We start from the raw sequence: 13019 nt of genomic DNA on the forward strand, positions 1-13019 counted from the left end.
CGTTCCTTCACTCCCCGGGTCCAGCCTTTTACTGGGCAGCAGAGGTGTGTCCATCCCTGCCTGCACACCCGGGATCAGCTCTCTGCCCCACCCCATTCCTCAGACTTGGTTAGAGGGCATATAACCCCTTACCTATGATCTGTATGTATGAGATTCCCTCCACCTCCACTCCCTGGCATGCCTAAAACAGGTGTGTCCAACTTTTTGACATTGAGACATGATACTGTCATCTACAGAGAGCCGGACAATAGACTTACTAAAAATATTAAAATCTCATCATGTAAGTTTACAGTTTTGTGTCAAGCCCTATCAATAACGACATTTAGTCACATTTAGTCACATGGGTCCTTGGATGGTCTGGAGTCCTTCTCTAACCCTGTTCTCTCTTGGCACTTAAGCCACACTCACATTTCGTGTTTCACTCCCATCTTCTCTTCACTCATAGCTTTGAGGACCCACCGACCGCACCCTGGAGTGGTGGGAAGAGCACTTAGCAGTGAAAGCCTAAGAACTATTCCCCGACCCCCGCTGCCACCCCCCCCCCCGCACACACATCTCTGTAGACTCTGGCTTTGCGCCCCCTGGCGGCTACTTCGTGAACTGCAGCGGCGCCTTCGCGCCTGGTGTTCCTACTCGAGGGCGCGGTCAGGAAGTTGCGCCTGTGGTGTGACGAGAACCTTCATTCTTGTGCGACCTGGTCAGATGGGGACAGGTTGGTCTCTACTTTTGAGGTCCTCCAAGGAACGTGAGCCCCACCTCGAGTTGCCCGAGGCTCTACATATTTGCAGGTACCAGATTATGGATGAGTTGTTCTTTTGTGTTTCTTCATGAACCAGAGTCTTTTCTAGTACATGTATTTAGGGGAGGAGGGGGGCAAATGCAACACTGTGTGTAGGGGTTAGAGGGCAACTTGCGGGAATCGGTTTTCTCCTTCCATCATATGGGTCCCGGTGATCAAACTCAGGTTGGCAGGCTGGGCGCAGACGCCTTTACCTGATGATCTTGATGGCCCTTTAGTTTTGTTTTCAGAAAGATAGCAGTGTCTTGCTCTGGAGCCCACGCTGGCTTTGAACTCGCGATTCTGCTTCAACTTCCCGAGAGCTGAAATTACAGGCCTGTGTGACCGCTCCAAACTTTGTCGTTGCGATCTTCTCAGATAAATGAGCACCCGCAATGGGCGGAGCTAAGTTCATCCGAGGAAAAAGAATCCCTGGACAGGACAAACAGGTTGCAGACAGGAGCACTTCCTCACCTTGGCTCCCCAGCAACTGTCCTATCCAGAGGGCGCCCCGCCCACTCTTCTCTGGCTCCCAGCCCCACTATAACATTCATCCCTGCTAGAAAGTGGGTTTGCCAAGGGCCAGAACTTTGAACCCTTGTTCACTTGTACATCCTGAGTTCGTTCCACGGTGCCAGGATTACAGCTAGTGTTTAACTGGAGTTGTTGAATTAACTGGAGTTGATAATGAAGCCCCTAAAAGAACACATAACTTTTTTCTTTCTTTCTTTCTTTCTTTCTTTCTTTCTTTCTTTCTTTCTTTCTTTCTTTCTTTTCTTTTCTTTTCTTTCTTTTCTTTCTTTTCTTTCTTTTTTCTTCTTTTTTTTTGAGGTTTTTTCTAAACAGGGTTTCTCATGTAGTCCTGGCTGTCTTAGATCTCGTTTTGTAGTTCAAGGTGGCCTCGAATTCAGAGATCTGCCTGCCAAGTGCTAGGATCAAAGGTGTGCGCCACAATACCTGGCTTGAGAGGTCTCTGACTTTAAGCGCAAAAAGTAACTTCAGAATTGAGGAGTTGTTGGGGATGTGACCCAATTGGTAAAGCACTCGCTTAGCATACACAAAGCCCTGGTTTGGATCCCCAACCCTGCATAAAACCAGGAGGCAAAAGGTTCAGAAGTTCAAGGCCCTCTCTGGGGAGTTAAGGAGTTTGAGGCCATGTTTGTCTCAAAAAACAGAGGAATAAACAGAGTGTGAGTTTAGCCCCTATTCCTCAGCCCAGCTTGTGCATATAAACATTAAACTTTCTGTAACCTTTAAACTGCTCAAAGGATTTGGGGGTGTGACCCAGTGGTAAAGTCCCTACCTAAACCCTGGGTCCATCACCAAAAATGCAGGCTTTAGGCTGGGGGGGAAACTATTCAGAAGTAAAGGATTTTTAAATAAACAAAGCTATAAAGGACATTCAAAAGGATTGCAAGTGTCAGCGAGGACACACACACACACACAGGGTGGGGTCCATTCAGGAGTACAGTGAACAGTGAGCCAAGCCCACACAGCCCATGCAGGTGGCTGTTACAGACAAGACAGGAGACACTCCTCAGTGAGAGTGGCTCTTGACATTCACGCTTGGAAATAAGCTTGGATCAGGCAGAACAGAGGTCCCATTGAAGGATAAGGTGGACTATGGTGGCTCAGAGGTATTTCTGAAAGTAGCCAGGGCAAACTGGTAGGAGTCCCATAAGGCGTTGAAGCTTATTGGTCCCCAGTGGGAAAGGACTTACTTGGAATGATTGGATGAGCAGCAGAGAGTTTCCAAGGGTTGATAACGGTTCACTGAAATAGCAGTACCACATGGAGCACCTGGAGAGGCTGGCCGCTGGCTGGGCACAATGAGGGTGGTTGGGATGGAGGGAATCCCAGCTGGACCTGGGAGGAAAGCATTCCAGGGCACTGGAGTAGCCTCTGCTAAGGAGGCTTCCCTTTCAGAGCCAAGCCTGTGTCCCTGAGGCTAACACGTTTGGCCTTGGTTCAGGCTCTTCACGTGCACCGACAGACACGTGTATAAACAGGAGACACATCCATGAGAGGAATCCCAGCCCAAGTGCCACAAAATCTGAGGCTAGGAGCAGGGTCAGGGTTGGGATCGAGTCCAGGAGGTTTCATGACAGAGGGGCTTGGGAGGGGTGGTGGCACTCAGGTTAACAGGGAGAGGAAGGCAGAGGGAGGCAGTGCACAGGAGTGAAGATTCTCTCATCGGAGAGCTAAAGCATCCTGGTGATAAGAGATATCTGTCTAGCCCTCTGCTGTATAGTTACGCTGCGACTCTCTTGACCCACTTTCACAGGCAGACGTAGATTCTGTGGCCAAAGGCCAGCACCTCAGGCTGCTTCTGCAAGCCTGAGAAGGACCAGCTCGGACTGTACCAAAGATGGAAAGATAACTGCTTGGGGTAGGATAGGGGGAGAGATGGGAGGTCGGTTGCTATCTTCTAGGTACACTTTGAGTAGTGTTTTCTGAGCCGCATAGCACACTGCCTGCTGAATGAGGGCGAGGGGGGAGGTGGGCAGGTCTCCATCACAGAGGGGTCTCTAAGAGCCCAAGAGCTGCAGACAGTTCAGAAAGAGCTGAATTGTTCACGGACGGCCATTTGAAAGGAGGCTGAGTTCTAGCCATTTGAAAGGAGGCTGAGTTCTAAGACTTGTTGGACACTTTTTTTTTTTTTTTTTTGCCCCGTTTGGTTCTGGCTCCAGGCCTAGCCCATGTTTCCTGTTACATTTCCCTTGGAACAAGCATATTCCTCCTCGAGTCTCAGTTTCCCCATCCTGCAGGCTTAAGTTATTGTTGCCCAGACACGAGAGGCTTGAGGGCCCCCCCAGAGCTGTGCGGCTCCATTCAAGCCCTCATTTTCCTCATCTGTACAGAAGAACTCGTGTAATAAATTTCCAAAGGCAAGAGTGAGGGGTAATGGCTAACTTACATCTGACTGCAGGAGACTCTGCCCCACCCCCTGACTGGTTCCCGAGGGAAGGAGAGGGGCGGGATGCAGAAGGCTCGGGTCCTGCAGACTGCAGGCAGAGGCTCCTGAATGCTGTCACAGGGCCACTCCCGAGTCCCGCCTACCTTCCCGCCACCGGGGCTGGTACAAACAGGTGCCGCCACAGACTCCTGGAGCCACCGTGCAGGCAGACCCTCCGTGACCCTCGGTGAGTGGCGGTGGGGCATGAGCAGGGGGCGTTGGGCAGGGGACAGCGGGTTGCCTATGACCTTTCCCCTAGTCCCGACAGGAGGGCGGCTGGGATAAGCGGTACAGCTGTGGACAGTGAGCTGCCCTTGCGCTCCCAGCCGGGCCCTGCTTGGCCTTGGATGCTACACTACACCTGTATCCACCTGCCCAGCTTCAGCCACCTGGCCTGGGTGCACAAGGTCCCACCAGTCTGGGGATGGCTCTCTTCCAGAGTTCGGCTGGTGTGGGAGGCCAGATGCCCTTCCTAGCCTGCAGGAAGGGGAGGAAGGAAGGGAGCCTTGAGACCTGCTGAAACCTGGGCCACTAAGCCATGACATACCCAGGCCCTTTCACGGGTGGGACCTCCTAGGAGAGAAGATGAGCAAGTGACCTGAGATCATAGAAGGAGGGAGCACAGGCCTGCATGGCAGACAGCTCTCTGAGATCAGGGTGGGCGGGTGCCACTGGCACCAACCTGCTTTCTGGGTGTGTGGTTGCCCAAACAAATCTTTGCAAAGGGAACTTGAATTGGCATGAGTTGGGGGCCATGGGTGAAAACTCCTCTCGTACTTGGATGTAAGAGGGCCCAGGCTCCTGGCCACCCCATAGCAGCTCCTGAACCTACACCTCCTCTTGGTCTCTACCTCTGCCTCAGCTTCTCCTGCTCCCTCTGTTCCAGCATCTTTCCTTCTGCCTACTTCGGGGTCTGTTGGCTCTCTGAGCCGCAGTGCCCTGTCCCCCACCCATCAGTCACTCTTTCACTTTTCCATTCAGCGTCCTACTCCCTTCCCTAGATTGGCTTTCTGGTCCCCTGCTCTGCCTACCCAGAGCAGGCCCTTACCCCGTCCCCAGGGCCACCTGCAGGCTAGGGCCGGCTCTCTCTCTAGTCTGGGCCCCCTCGGCTCAGTGCCCACCAGCTGCCAGCCTATCTATGCAGAGAGAGCGTCCAACCATGGCGTCCGGGTGTAGGGTGGCCCAGTCCCTTGCAAGCCAGATGCTGCCTCCACATAGGAGTAAATACCCGCACACATACCCCAGTTCCCGTGGGAGAGCTCTGTATTGGCTGATAGACACAGATAGATAGGCTTATTGTCTGGCTGGCTTCTGAGGATCCTGAGACGGCAGGCTTCGCACAGGAGCCAGGAAACTGTTACAGTCCAAGACCAAGGTCAGGCCACACAGGGGAGGAGGCAGCCCAATGCCACACAATGGGGCTGTGGGGCTGCTGACTCAGTGTTTGATGTAAAAGTAACAAAGAGGGTGGTGTAAACTTGCTTAGCATACTCAAGACCTTGGTTCACCCCTGCAAAGCGCACACACAGACATACACACACTGGCACACAGAAGGGCCAAGCCTAACCTCGTCCTCTGATGTCCCTTGTCACCACTTGCTTCTGGACTTTGTCTCAGTCAGAGCCTTTGTCTTGTCTCTCCCCAAAGGAGAGACAAAGGCACCCAGGAAGCAGCTCTATCTTAAGGCCCATGTTCCTGGCCCCTCCTCTCTTCCTTGCTCCCGATTACCTGGCCCCAGAGCCTGAAATTTTAGGTCACTTCACTTCTCATTCTTTCCTGGTGCCTGCTTTATAGTCCCACACACCCTGAGCGACCCTGAGTGACCTCTGACCACTTCTTTTTCCTTTCTGAGCCTCAGTTTCTTCTTCTGTGAAGGAATGGAAGTCAATCCAGGACTGCAAAGAGGCTGCAGATGTAAAGGGTTTAATACAGGTGGATCCCAAGCAGCCGTGACGGCTCAATGTCAGTCAGGACCCTGCTTCATTTGTGGCTCCCCATCACAGTCCTCACTGTAACCATCAACACTGGTCTTCCTTTACCTAGGAGGGGTCAAGGAGGACACATCCACATTGTCCTTGAAGGGCCTGGTGACTTCCTCTCTGCTTCTCTGCCGCCCTTCATCTTAGAGCCACAGCCATGCTCGCCCCAAGGCTAATCTTAGAACATGGAGAGCAGCCTACACCAGCTAACCATCTCCACCTTGGACCCTCAGTCCCCAGACTCCTCTGACACCCATATTCTCACCCTCCAACTTTTCTTGGCTCTGCGGTACTTGACGCTGCCTGGACGGCTCTGCATTTTGATTTTCTGTTTCCTTGGTGACAGATCTATTCACATTCCTGAGAGCAGAGACAATTGTTCAACTGGGTGTAGACGCCCAATAATGGCAGGGTGAACAGGAGCCACAAGGCCACTGAAGATAAGGCAGAAAATACAGATAATGACCCAAGAATGCCTTATAACCCAGGCCTATATTCCCAGCTTTTAGGGAGGCTGAGGCAGGGGGATGCCTGTCTAGACTATAGAACTATAGAACCAGTTTCACAGCTGGCCTGGACAACTCAGTGAGACCTTGTCTCCAGATTAAAGGGGAAAGCAATGGGACTGTGCATAGCTTGGTGACAGAGCTCAATCCCCAAGTTCAATACCTGAGCCACACCCCAACTCACGCTCATCTTTTAAACATGTCCCCGCCACATTTGGAGCCTTCACTGCTCTGAGAGCAGCAGTTTGATTTTCCTACATGTTGTCCCCTCTTCCTGGGACATCCCCTCGCTGTCAGCCACCAGTGACAGTTCCTTACAGCGACTTCAGACTTAGAGAGCAGAATAGAGCAGAAGTGGGAAGCTGGGGTGCAGACCTTGATGGAACTCTGCCTATTTCTTTTTTTCTCGTGACAGGCCTGGATAGAAAGTTACTCCTCTAATTACTGGCTTTCTCTGTTCCCTTTATCATTTATCATTTGTCAGCAAGTCAGCAGAGCAGTGACTGGCAGGGCTAGAGCACCGGCCCAGCAAGTGCTGGGAAGGCTTCCCGGTGCAAGGCTTTGCAGGAATCTGGGTGGAGAAGAAGCTGCGGTTCAGTGCAGCTTTGCAGGAGGTGCAGGAGGGTAAGGGCAGCTTGGGAACTGCCTGTCTCCATCCAGGTCCTCTAGCAACCCTGGGGTCAGGCCAGGACAACCCTGGATGAGAACGGGATAGCCTCCTGGTCTGGTGGCTCCCGTTCTTCCATCTCCTATATGATTTCCTGTTCCTAGGTGGGTTTCCTGTGTAGGGACCAGGGAAAGGAGCCCACAAAGCATCAAAGATTCTCAGGTGAGGTTCGACCACGAGAAAGTTCTAGAACTACTAGAACCAAAGGGGATTCATGAGTGTGGTGGCAAAAATATACCCCTGAGGCAAAAGTGGGGGAAAAAAATCTGGAGCTCTAGGCTAGCCTGGGCTAAATAGTCAGATTTTTTGTGTCAAAACCAAAGCAGGAAGAAAACAAAAAGAGGAAAAAGACTTGGAGCTGCTTGTCTACTCAATTGGACGAGTGCTGGCATGGGACCAGCTCAAGGGCACACGAGGAGAGGAAAGGGGTCCCCCCTTCCTCTGTACAAGGAGGAGCCCGCTGGGGTGCTACAGCTCTCACAAAGGCACATGCCACATGCTGGCTGGGTGGCCTTGGGCACGTGACTCTGCCTTTCTGGGCCTCTTCTTCCTCCTCACCTGCTCATCGAAGACACTTGTGTGAGATGGGTAAACTTCTTTTGCTATGATTATCAAAAAAAATGTTACATCTGCTGACTTTTCCAAATCATGTGAAAAATTAACATGTAACCATGGAAATATAGCATCCTGGAGATGGTAACCTGTTCATGGGTCAAAGACCTACCTATGTGTTTTTTTCTCTAAATTGTTTATATCCTTGGCAAATTTCTTTCTGGGGTTTTCGGTTGTTGGTTTGCAACAGCTCTTTGCATATTGAAGAACCAAGCCTTGTATCTGATTTGCCCATATCTTCCCCAGGTTATCATCTGTCTTTTGACCATGCCGTTAGTACTTTTTTACAGAAGGTATTTTTTTGCCTGTTTGCATTTATTACGTTTGTGAGTTTTGACATTTTGGAAGTTGGATATATAAATCTTTTCTTTTATGATGTGAGGATTTCTGAGTCCTGCCTAGGAAAACCTTGCCTAGTTAAAGGTTATCTGTGATAAAAATGCAACTGTGTTTCCTGCTAATACAAAGCCAGCTTGTTGATGATGAAACTGTAACTGTCTCACCAGGTGTCCTCCACCAGCCCCTCTGCAGCCTGACCTGGAGGACGGGATATCGTCCAGCCCAGACTGCCCACAATGGCCTTCCTGACACACCTGCTGGTCTGCGTCTTTGGCATGGGCTCCTGGGTGGCCATCAATGGGCTCTGGGTGGAGCTGCCCCTACTAGTGACTGAGTTGCCCGAGGCCTGGTACCTGCCCTCTTACCTCACTGTGGTCATCCAGCTGGCCAACATAGGCCCCCTCCTGGTCACCCTGATGCATCACTTCAGACCCGGCTGCCTGTCTGAGGTGCCTGTGATCTTCCTTATCCTGTGCATAGGCACGGTTGCCTGCATCCTCTTAGCCTTCCTGTGGAACGTGACCTCTTGGATACAGGGTGGACAGCATAGTGTGGCCTTCATCGCCCTCACCTTCTTCCTGGCACTGGTGGACTGCACCTCTTCTGTCACCTTCTTGCCCTTCATGAGCCAGCTGCCCACGTACTATCTAACCACCTTCTTCATAGGTGAGGGGCTCAGTGGCCTCCTGCCTGCCCTGGTGGCCCTTGTCCAAGGCTCAGGTATCACCACCTGTGTCAATGTCACGGAGACACCAGGGACCACCTTGAACCCTGTGACCACTATGGAGACTCCCATCACTCAGGTACCCTGTGTGGCCCGGAGCCATTGTTGTACTGTGCTTTGTCCCCAGTGTAGAGAAGGGAAGATTTGCTTCCATTATTTCCCTTATTTGGCGTAACCACATATTCTTTTATTTATTTATCTTATTATTGTGTGTATCCTGACACACATGCATAGGGCCACGAGCTACAGCATGAGTGTGGAAGTCAGAGGACAGCTCTGTGGAGACAGTTCTCTCTTCCCTCCTTCACAAGGGTTCTAGGGATGGAGCACTGGTCGTCAGCCTTGCATAGCAAGTGTGTGGGGTGGGTGGGAAGCAAAAAGACCATTTGAAGTGTGAGTGTTGGAGCTTCATACAAGTTTGAGATTCAAAGATGATTCAAAGATGATGATAAGAATTTAAACTGTCCCAGACAGCAGACAGTGAGGGGCAGGGGTGTGGGCGCTCATCAGGGTGTGGGAGGGGTGAAGCAGAGATGGCTGATGAGCAAAGGTGGCTTGTCATAAACTCCGATGGAATTTGACAAGTAACAAGACAAAGGTGGGCTATTTCAGCCATGAAAATGTCCACATCCCTCCCCAGCGGGCCTTGGGGAACTATGACTTTGTCCCAACTCAACTGGTTTAGAGTAACTGGTACTAAAGAAGTCTGTCTTAGGGTAATGTGTTCTGGTCTTTTAATTAGATTGGGGCTTTCCAAAGGACTGGGGAAATGAGAATCTAAGGTGGAGATGTCTCTGAACCCCTCAGGCCCAGGTTTTTATCTGTGAATCTGTGATGTAGCAATTGTTTCTGACACCTGGGCCTCCCCCAAAGGCATGGCTGACTGCAACTTTGTTTCTCCACAGGGAAACCTTAGCCCTTCCCTGCCGCTGCTGCTCAGCTGGCACCAGGAGAGCCGCTACCTGGCCCCTCGCTTCTCGCCACTGCTCTTCTTCCTACTGCTGTCCTTCCTGACAGGTTGCTGCCTGGTGGCCTTCTTCTTCCTTCAGCGGCAGCCCTGGGGACGGCAAGGCTCCATAGAGGACCTCCTCCACTCCCAGGTCACCCTGCACTCTATCAGGCCCCGAGACACAGAGGACACCAGCTCTCTGGGTGCCCCTGTGAGCAGCCCAGGCAAGGGATCAGTGGAAGCTAGTGTGGCTTCACTCCGCCCAGCCCAGCTGGCCTTCATCTACTCTGTGGTGGCCTTTGTCAATGCACTCACCAATGGCATTCTGCCCTCGGTGCAGACCTACTCCTGCCTGCCTTACGGGCCTGTTGCCTACCACCTGTCTGCCACCCTCAGCTCCGTGGCCAGCCCCCTCGCCTGCTTCCTCCCCATCTTCCTGCCTAACAGGTATCCCACCTGACCCAGGGAACTCTAGTGGGGATCACTCCATTTCAGAACCCCGAGTGCCAAGCCCCACCTACTCACTGACCAATTTGTGAGGTAGTTGGTGATATGGTCTCCCAGATGTATGAGGTAGCACAAAGCTTTGCCTCTGTGCCTCCGGGGTATCAATCTGGAAATTGGGAGTGACGATACTGCTTCCATGGATGTCTGGGAATGTGCTATGGGTGGTTCTCAGTGTTCTTTATAAGAGAAATGGAAATGGGCTTGTTCAGCCTTACCCTTCTGAGCCTCAGGCTCAGCCACCCCATCAAGTTGCACTTCTAGGACAGCTAGGCAAAGATGTAATTGAGGCTACCAGAGTGGACGGAACCCTGGCTCAAAAGTAAAAGGAGTCCTGACCCCCACCCCAGGGAGAAACATCCACGTTGGAATCTTCAAGCTTAGGGGACCTGGCCTAGCTGCCATCCCTACCCTCTAGCCGCTCAGATTTGCTACAAACACAGACCCAGCTGGGACCAAAACAGGGGTAGGAGAGTGATCTGGGGGGAGCCCATCAGTTTTCCCTGGGGCTTCAAACTCGGGCAGAAACAAGTCTTCGGGACATAGGCTTGGTCCTGGAAACCTGGCAATGAGAGAGAGGGGGAGAGAGGGGAGAGAGAGAGAAGAAACGACGGAGACACGTACAGAAAAGCTGAGGTCAGGTGGGCCATGTTCACTCCGATGGAAGGAGGACATCTACACAATCCGAAGCTCAGCATGCCTCTTCTGTGCAGGACTTAGAGATGGTGCTAGTTAGTCTGGGTAGGTGGGCTCTGTAGGGAAGCAGTCTCAGGTTGCAGAAATGTAAGAGAAGCTGCCGGTGATGGCTTCCACTAAACGCTCACTCTTGGACCAGGGGAAGGCGTGGCCAATTTTCTGAGCCTCACCAAAGGAGAGCACTATCCTCAGCCGCCAGCCAGATTCTGATAGAATTTTGGCATCACCTCCAAGCCCATGGTTGCCTTCCCCAAGAGCAAGGGACTAGGGACGGTCCCTGGAGAAAGGGTATCACAACCTGAAGGGCCCTGCAGAGATCAAAGCTCCTTCTCGTGGCTTTGACAAGGAGCTGGTGCCAGGAAGGAAACTATAGCCAACACTCACAGCCAGGAAGCTGCCCAGCACCTGTGTGACACCCACTCCCCAGGTGCCCACCACACTCCCACTGCACAGGCAAGGATAGGTCAGAGATAGGTCAAGGATCAATCTCGAGGCGTGGGTCGATGAACTGTGATCTGGTATGAAGATATAAGGTCCTTGAGACCTCACAGGGTCCCCCTTAAGCTAAGTAGCCTGAGATTTTTTTTTTTCTAAAATGGTCTAACCTCTAACATTGGAAGCCCAGGCTACTCCCTGTCCATGAAGGGGACAGGAGGCAGGCTTCTAAACCCCTTCTATGCCCTTCTTCACTCCTCCACAGGTCGCTGATATTCCTGGGGGTGCTCACAGTGTTGGGGACCGGCTTTGGGGCCTACAATATGGCCATGGCTGCTATGAGCCCCTGCCCTGTCCTGCAGGGTCACTGGGGTGGAGAAGTCCTTATCGTAAGTATCCCCTCCCACTCTCACATCCCAAGCCTGGGGAACCCCAAGAACAACCCTTTCTGTTAGTCTAAAAGCATGAAAACAGGGCTTAGGGAGGTGAGGTTGCTATGGATACCACTTCTCCCATATGTGTCTTGCTCTGATCATTTGCGAGAGGGAGATACACCTGGGTTTCCTTTTACCCAGTAAGGATGGCTCCTGTGACCCCCTTAGCCCTCCAGGGTCATCTCCACAGGACCTTCTTGTCTTCAAGGGTCACTTCATCTCACTTAGCTCGGTGAGGCTGCTCTTTCTTTGCACTAGGGCATGCCCTTGAGCCCTCTTCACCCTCCATCTCCCCTGGTGGCCTTGTCCCGGCAGGTGCTCTCCTGGGTGCTGTTTGCAGCTTGTCTCAGCTATGTCAAGGTGATGCTGGGTGTGATCTTGCGTGACCGGAGTCGCAGTGCCCTCTTGTGGTGTGGGGCAGCAGTGCAGCTGGGCTCTCTGATTGGTGCCCTGCTCATGTTCCCACTGGTTAATGTACTGAAACTCTTCTCGTCTGCCGACTACTGCAGCCTGGACTGCTCGGTCTAGGCTCACTCGACCACCCCAGGACACCAGGTACCCCCCATCGCCGAAGGTAAAAGCCAGAAGAGCCCAGAGACACAAAGGATAACAACCCTTTGCTCCATTTCCCATCCCCACCCTCCACACCCCAGCCCCAATGCCCCACCCCCACTCCAACCTTGCATGGTCATAGATTGGGGTCTGGGGAGCTGTTAGGCCAGGTCTGAGCTTTTTAATACAAAGGCCTCCTCCCAACCTGGAGTCATACAGTGCAGCCCCTCCTCCAGCATGGTGCCCAGGACTTATGAGCCCCAGTTGCAGACTTCATTCTCTGTCTTCCGAGAGATCCGTTTGTGGCATTCAGTTGGATGTGAGGGGGAGAGCCCTGGAAGATTTAGCTGCCTCTTGCTTACTGTGAGACATTGGGGAAGTCTCTTGATTCTCTAGGCCTCTGTTTGCTCAGTTAAGGAGGGGTGTAGTAAACAGCCTTTCGCTCGTAGGCTTAGGTATCTGTCAGGTTCTCCTGGACTCTCTCCTGCATGGACACCCTTCTTCATACAACCTGGAAGTGATCGGAGGACTTGGGAGGGACCCTGCCTCCATCCCTTTTCTGCATCCCAAGCCTGTTGCTGGTCCTGGGTCCCAGTACAGCCCTCTGCCTTCCCTGTCTCCCAGGATGGTGAGACCATGAGATGAGTTGAAGGGGGTCCTGCATGGGTCTGAGTGAACCCCACCAGGAGGCACAGTGGACAGTGTGGACCTCAGAAAGGGTGACTCAGGCAGGATGAGTTTCTTCTGTAATTATTATTTTGTTTTGCATTGTGCTTCTTTTCATAAAAATTAAAGCTGTCTGTGCTTTTACACTCGGGGCTGTGTACACACAAGAAGCCCTGTGAAGGCTACACTGTATCAACCTAATTCTTTTTTTTTTTTTTTTTT

General features: G+C 52.1%; 1 protein-coding gene across 2 annotated transcripts; it reads left to right on the forward strand.

Annotated features, from left to right (window-relative positions):
* Positions 1 to 671: 671 nt before the first annotated feature.
* Slc52a3 (solute carrier family 52 member 3) lies at positions 672 to 12987 on the forward strand. 2 transcript variants are annotated; one of them, XM_021194974.1, is made up of 5 exons: positions 672 to 788; positions 8005 to 8640; positions 9467 to 9957; positions 11411 to 11534; positions 11895 to 12987. In XM_021194974.1, the coding sequence occupies exons 2-5, from the start codon at positions 8074 to 8076 to the stop codon at positions 12105 to 12107; spliced, it is 1395 nt and encodes a 464-aa protein (XP_021050633.1). In that variant the 5' UTR covers positions 672 to 788; positions 8005 to 8073; the 3' UTR covers positions 12108 to 12987. The 2 variants fall into 2 exon arrangements, with proteins under 2 accessions (XP_021050633.1, XP_029392621.1); XM_029536761.1 differs by lacking the exon at positions 672 to 788 and adding an exon at positions 3842 to 3921 and having other exon boundaries at positions 11895 to 12397.
* The last annotated feature ends 32 nt before the right edge of the window (positions 12988 to 13019 follow it).

This window comes from Mus pahari, chromosome 3 (genome assembly GCF_900095145.1).
Source record: "Mus pahari chromosome 3, PAHARI_EIJ_v1.1, whole genome shotgun sequence".
In the NCBI taxonomy this organism is placed as follows: Eukaryota; Metazoa; Chordata; class Mammalia; order Rodentia; family Muridae; genus Mus; species Mus pahari.